This window comes from Trachurus japonicus, chromosome 18, assembly GCF_045865225.1.
Source record: "Trachurus japonicus isolate A0001 chromosome 18, Traja_1.0".
Taxonomy (NCBI): Eukaryota; Metazoa; Chordata; class Actinopteri; order Carangiformes; family Carangidae; genus Trachurus; species Trachurus japonicus.
In genome coordinates, this window is record NC_140924.1 from 10,135,721 (window position 1) to 10,142,677 (window position 6,957).

Genomic DNA, 6,957 nt, shown 5'->3' on the forward strand with positions numbered 1-6,957 from the left:
TTGGTATCTCCAATTTTGGCGTCTTGTAATTGGTAAAAGGGTTAGGTTTGCTTACTAGCATGCCACCAACATGTGATCACTTTATGAATAGTTTTATTGTGATCTCTGACCCAGGGGTGTAGATCCGATGCCAGGATTGGGGGGGACACAAAGGTGATTTTTTTTTTTTTACCCATATAGAACTCATACCATGCCGCCATAAATCACAACTCTGCAAAGTCTCGGCATATCATTCAAAAAGTACTGCACAGGGAATCATTTATTGTGCTTACCTTTCTTGTTTATTTGTCCTAAACAGCCAACAGCGAGTATCACTGCTGTTATATTAGTAAATTATAATTTAAAGGGTCTCGGACATGTAATGTCTACTCGCGTTCTTATCTTTCGCCTCCCACCGACCCTCCCAGATCCCCAATTCTTCTCACCATCTTCCTTTTCCCCCAGTGTATGGAACTTTATGCACGATTAATTGATATGGATGAATATCAAAATATGAAGCCATAAGATTGAGGGGGTTGTTTGTTTAAAGCCTGCTGATGTCATCAGCGTCTGTGTAAGAAACTACCCGTTCATCTGCATCGTAGTGGAGGAGACCAGAGGTGGGATGTGGAGTCAGAAATATTTTTGTCAAACATTAGGCTATTTGTTCCACCATTTCAATCATTTCTTTTTAGATGTGAAGAATGTGAAGTCTGAAAATACATTTGTTAAATTTTGAATAGTTTGGGGTATTTTTATTGGGGGGGACAATTCATGTTTTTCAGAAATTGGGGGGGACATGTCCCCCCCGTCCCCCCCGGGATCTGCACCCATGCTCTGACCCCCAAAACATGGGTCTAGACACCTTATTTGTTCAGATATCTGCAATATTGGCTGAGATATAGTGAAATTAGGTTTTTTCGATAATGGCGGCACTAATTTGCATAAAAATGATACACGGGACATTCTGACAACTTTTTAACATAGCTCATCATTTTCTACACATTTTTTCCAATCTAGAAACACTGGTTAGAAGTATATTTCCGGGGGGTGCATGATACCCCCCTCTTCGTACTAGACTATGTAACACAGGCTGTCTTGTTGGAAATACTGTTGTAAATCATTTAATGTATGCTGATGACCTGGTTATTTTTAGTCCATACAGTGCTGGCCTACAAAGTTTGTTAAAGAGGAACTAAACCCCTAAACCACTTTTTTCTGCTGAAAACAAATGTATTTGGGTATAAGGTAGTGTTGTCAGTTGATTCTGGTCCAACTTTTGACATTTTAGTCAAAATATTTCAATTTGGTGTATTTTGTAGTAAAAATGTAGAGTGACTGCCCTCTATGGGTTGAAACACGGCTATTACAATCAAATTTTCCTATTGGCTGAGATGGAGGCAGATGACGTTTTGGAGGCAGCTTTCGTCACCGGCCACTAGCTCCCCGGCCAATCAGCACCGGCTGCTGCCTGCCGCTAACGGTTGCTAGGCAGTCTAGCTGCTCTGCTGCGGCTAACGGTTGCTAGGCACTCTAGCTGCTCTGCTGCGGCTAACGGCTGCTAACAGCTGCCTGAATGGGAATCGTTAGTGCGGCCGGCGCTAACGAGCCGTTAACGAGTTAACGAGCCGGCGGATCAGCTAAGGCGTCCTCTCCTAGTAGTGTCCGCGCTACTAGTGTTGAGTCGCTCGTTAGTAGCTCGTTAGCGCTAGCAGAAGTGTCGATGTGTGTTTATTACTTTTTTTTCTCTTTTGTGTGATTTCGCGGGTGTGAATGGGGCGCGGGGGGGGGGGGGGGGTCGGAGAGTGCTCCTCGAGTCCCGCCCATAATCAAGGCATTTTTTGAATTTCAAGCTTAGAGCACGTCATCCAAAACTGAGGGGTTTAGTTCCCCTTTAAAGGTATGTTCACAGTATGGGAATGCTTATGACATTAAATTTAATGACAAGAAAAGTAATGTCATGATAGTCAGGAGCAAAGAGGACAAGAAATTAGTGTTTCCTCAGTTCTTCCTAGATGATAAACCGCTCATGACATGTCAGGAGACAAAGTATCTTGGGCATGTTCTTACTGATGATTGGCACGATGATAGAGATATTTATAGGCAGTGTTCAAAGCAATAATGCTCAAGCTAATATGCTCCTTCGTAGGTTTAGTATGTGCTCAGTTGATGTTAAATGTTCCCTGTTTAGATCTTTCTGTACACCAATGTATACAGCTCACCTCTGGTGTAGCTATAAGAAAAGCAGTATGCGGCGGCTCATAGTGGCCTACAATGATGGACTGAGGTTGTTGCTTCAGGTGCCCAGGTGGCACAGTGCGAGCCAACTCTTTGCTAATTTAAATGTACCCAATTGTGAAGCACTTCTAAGAAATTTAATGTATCGTTTTATGTGCCGCCTGGATGACTCAGGGAACAGCATTATTGGGGCTTTGTCAAGCCCTGATAGGAGCTGCTATAGGTATTCCTCCAGGCTTAGAAAACACTGGTGGGATAGCCTGCTTATGAATTATGCGGAGAATTGATTCTCTGTCTGTGTGTATGTATTTTTCTCTCTCTCCTTCTTAAATCTGTTTTAACATGTCTGTTGTTGTTGATATGGACCGCTTGTTGTGTGTGCAATAAAGATTAATAATAATAATAATAAGAAGAAGGTCTTTTAGTTGAGGCGACTTACTCTGTAAATTGACGTAGCTATTATCAACTAGCAAGTAGTAGCCTACCTTTTTTTATTTGAATTTATTCCCATAGTCCTGTTTTTGGAGCCATCGCCAAAACCATCAGATTAAAGGTTATTTTCCCCACACGTTCTGTTGCTCTGTGATTAATTTGAAGATGTAAAACACCAGTGCTTTAGGGTAAGATGCTGAATCGTTGCTTCATCACACACAATATAGGAATATTTATAGTCGTACATTATTGGAGTATTGCAATTCAGGATTTAACCACTGGTAACCTTACAACAGGACATGTTGGACACAAACAAGTTCTACAAAAGAGTAACAATGGTATTTTCTTTGTTTTTTGTTTTCTGACACACGGCTGTTTGTCAAAAAACAAAGAAAAGTCCCCCCCAAAAAAACGCTAGAAGCGACACTGGGAACGGCCGCGATGCGATGCGACGTCTCTGGTACAATTATGTTCCTGTTTTGACTTTTGTTGGAGGTGACCATGGGGTAGAGACACCAGTTATGAGTGACAGTATGAAGACACTGTTGTTCATGATGTGTTTAATTGTTTCTGCAGGTGATCAGCACCTGTTGAAGATTGAAGCAGAGGATCCTCCTGAGTTGACCTCTAGTCTGGATCAGGAGAACCCAGAGTTTCTCCATATTAAAGAAGAAAAGGAGGAACTATCGACCACTCCAGACTTTCCCCTCACTTCTGTTCATGCGAAGAGTGAGGATGAGGAGGAGAAACCTCAGTCCCTACAACCTCATCAAAGACAAACTGAGGCTGAGCCTCCATCCAGCAGCTCAGCTGAACAGATAGAGGCCGATGGAGACGACTGTGGAGGATCTGAACCAGCCAGGAACTCAGATCAACCTGAAGATCTTCAACCAGATCCAGATGATGAGGTCTCAGAGTTGTCCTGTGAGACTGAATACAGTGATGACTGGAGAGAAACCAGAGAACCTGAGTCAGGTTTGAACAGTGAAGCTGTTCATGTAAGTGATGAAGAATGTAACACTGGTAAGAAGTCTCACTGTAAGAAGTCTCATCGCTGCTCAGAGTGTGGGAAAACATTTATTACACCCTCGATGTTGAAGATGCACGTGAGGATCCATACGGGAGAGAAACCATTTGACTGTACTACCTGTGGTAAAACATTTAGTCAAAGCGGTAATCTTAAAGAACATATGAGGATCCATACAATAGAGAAACCATTTGACTGTGTTACATGTGGTAAACAATTTAGTCGAAGAGCTCATCTTCTTAGACATATGACACTCCATACAGGAGAGAAACCATTTGACTGTACTACCTGTGGTAAAACATTTAGTCAAAGCGGTAGTCTTAAAGAACACATGAGAGTCCATACAGGAGAGAAACCATTTGAGTGTGCTACCTGTGGTAAGACATTTAGTCGAAGAAGTCATCTTAAACTCCACATGAGGATCCATACAAGAGAGAAACCATTTGACTGTGTTACATGTGGTAAACAATTTAGTCGAAGAGGTACTCTTCTTAGACATATGAGGATCCATACAGGAGAGAAACCATTTGAATGTCCTACCTGTGGGAAACATTTTAGACATTCAGGGAGTTTTCATGTGCACTTGAGACACCACACACAGGAGAAACCATTTAGTTGTGCTATTTGTGGTAAAGGATTTACCCAGAAGATAGGTCTTTTGGTTCACACAAAAGTCCATTCAAAAGTGAAGCCATTTGGTTGCAGTGTTTGTGGGAAAACATTTATGGAGCTGGAGAATCTGGCGACACACATGAAATCCCATAAAGGAGGGAAACTTCAGTTGTTGTCTTGAACAGCACATGAAAGTCCATACAGAAGTTAAACCATTTTCTTGTAGTGTGTGTGGAGTACATGTAAGGCAGTAGGTAGAGTTAAAGCAGAAGTAAGTGGTCCGGTCGTTTTCGCTAATGCTGTGTTCCAGGCAGGCTTTTGAAATCGTAAATTACAGCTTCAAGTCACAACTTAGGACTTTGTAGCGTTTCAGGCAACCCACTCGTGTTTTTCCGACCTGTTTTACCGGTGAAAGTCACTATAACGGCCACTCGTAACTTCCGACCGGTGAACTCGTACCAGATCGAACTGGTACCACTTCACGGTCGGAAAAATACGAGTTTCCTTGAACGCACCATAACAGTCCTCGTCCCTACGTCGCCACATTCACGGCGTTCCTTGGCTGCACACACAGCCCTTCATGCCATTCTCTCTCCTCATTGGATAAAAACTGTAGGATACGATAAATGTTTTCTCCTGGGCTCAGAGCAGAGCAGAGGGACTGAGAGACCCGTGTTTCGGTCCAAACACTCTATGTAAGTGATTACTGTCGGAAGATATAACTATTTAAGACTTATATTAACACAAATATATCACTTACTTCTGCTTTAAGACACCTTAAATCATTTAGTTGCAGTTTTGTGATGAGACATTTTGTCAACATGAAGATCTTTACGTGTTCACAAGAATCCATGAAGGAGAGTAAACGCACAGTTGAAGTTTTTTTTATGGCCGTCAATTCTCTGATGTTTCTGGCAAGAAGAGACGTATGAGTGCATGTAAACTCAGGACTGTTACTGAAGGCTGCAGCAGTGTGTGTGAGGCTGCAGTTATTGAACTGTAAAAGCTCATCACAACACAGTGAAAGTTAATTTCACATGTAAAATATTTCATTAAAGTTCATGATTTTGAAATTGTTCATAAAAATAAATGAATGACAGCAGTAGGTGAGGCAAAAAAAATTAATGCTACAAATAAAATAATAAAGAAATTGAGTGTCCATTCATTTTCTCTGAAGTTTTAATGTCTAAAGGAGCTGTATGTAAGAACGTGGCCCAAACTGTTTCTGCAGTCAAATTCAAAACAGCAGTGTGTGGCAGTGGTTCTGACGCAATTTACGCATGGTGAATCCATCTCATTTGTCAGTGTTACAGTGTAGTAAATAATGATAATTAGTGTATAGTTGTAATGAAAATCAATTAAGAATGAAATGTGGCCTAACCTACTTGTTTAAAACCTGAAGGCAGCGGCAGTGTGTGTGAGGCTGCAGTTATTGAACTGTAACAGCCCATCACAACACAGTGAAAGTTAATTTCACGTGTAAAATATTTCGTTAAAGTTCATGATTTTTAAATTGTTCATAAAATTAATACTACAAATAAATGACAGCAGTAAGTGAGGCTGCAGAGTTGTTGGTTGAGCTGAACTGTAACAGCTCATTCCAACACAATAAAAATGTCATTGTTTTTATCAAAGTGTAGGAACTCCAGCTGGTGAACGGGGTAGTTCCTCTCAGATGTCTTCAGCTTCCTGCTGGCGAAGGCAACTGGCCTCAGACCCTCACTGTGCTCCTGATATAGGACGGCGCCAAGCCCTTTCAAGCTGGCGTCTACATGCAGGACGTATGGCTTGTTGGGATCCGCGAAGGCCAACACAGGTGCATGGGTAAGGCAGTGGATAATCTTGTGGAACGCCTCGGTGCAGGACTGATCCCATCGCTCACCAAAAGGCTCGGACTCTTTGAGGTAAGTTTTTGTGTTGTCTTTCTCAGGTTTCTTGCCCCTCTGGGTTGGAGCGTAGCCTTTCGTGAGCTCAGACAATGGCCTGACAATGGCGGCATAATTGGCGATGAAACGGCGGTAATATCCGCAAAATCCCAAGAAGGATTGAAGAGCCTTCAGGTGCGTAGGCTGTGGCCAAGTGGTAACTGCCTCTATCTTGGATGGGTCAGGCGATACTCCATCTGCCGACACGATATGTCCAAGGTACTTTACCTTTGGGAGGCAGAACTGACATTTGTCGAACGAGATTTTTAATCCAACCTCTGCCAGACGATCAAGAACTTTAAGAAGTCTCTCTTCATGCTCTTCTAAAGTTCGGCCAAATACAATTAGATCGTCGAGGTAGACAAGGACTTCCAGCAGATTCATGTCACCCACAGCCTTCTCCATTAATCTCTGGAATGTGGCTGGGGCTCCAGTTATCCCCTGCGGCATCCTCTCGAACTGGAAGAACCCCAGCGGACAGATGAATGCCGTCTTTTCCTTATCTTCCTCAGCCATAGCAATTTGGTAATAACCGCTCCGCAGATCAAGAACGGAGAACCACTTGCTTCCGGTCATCGAATCCAACACATCATCAATACAAGGTGTTGTGTACTGATCGGGGATTGTTCGGCTGTTCAACAATCGGTAGTCAATACACATTCTCACGGCTCCGGTCTTTTTGCGAACAATCACGATTGGGGATGCATAGGGACTACGAGACTCTTTAATGATCCCTGCACGCAA

General features: G+C 42.6%; 1 protein-coding gene across 1 annotated transcript; it reads left to right on the forward strand.

The window, feature by feature from the left end:
- Positions 1–3,150: 3,150 nt before the first annotated feature.
- Positions 3,151–4,469, forward strand: LOC146968693 (uncharacterized). The gene is made up of 2 exons (XM_085760405.1): positions 3,151–3,155; positions 3,653–4,469. The coding sequence occupies exons 1-2, from the start codon at positions 3,151–3,153 to the stop codon at positions 4,467–4,469; spliced, it is 822 nt and encodes a 273-aa protein (XP_085616531.1).
- Positions 4,470–6,957: the final 2,488 nt, after the last annotated feature.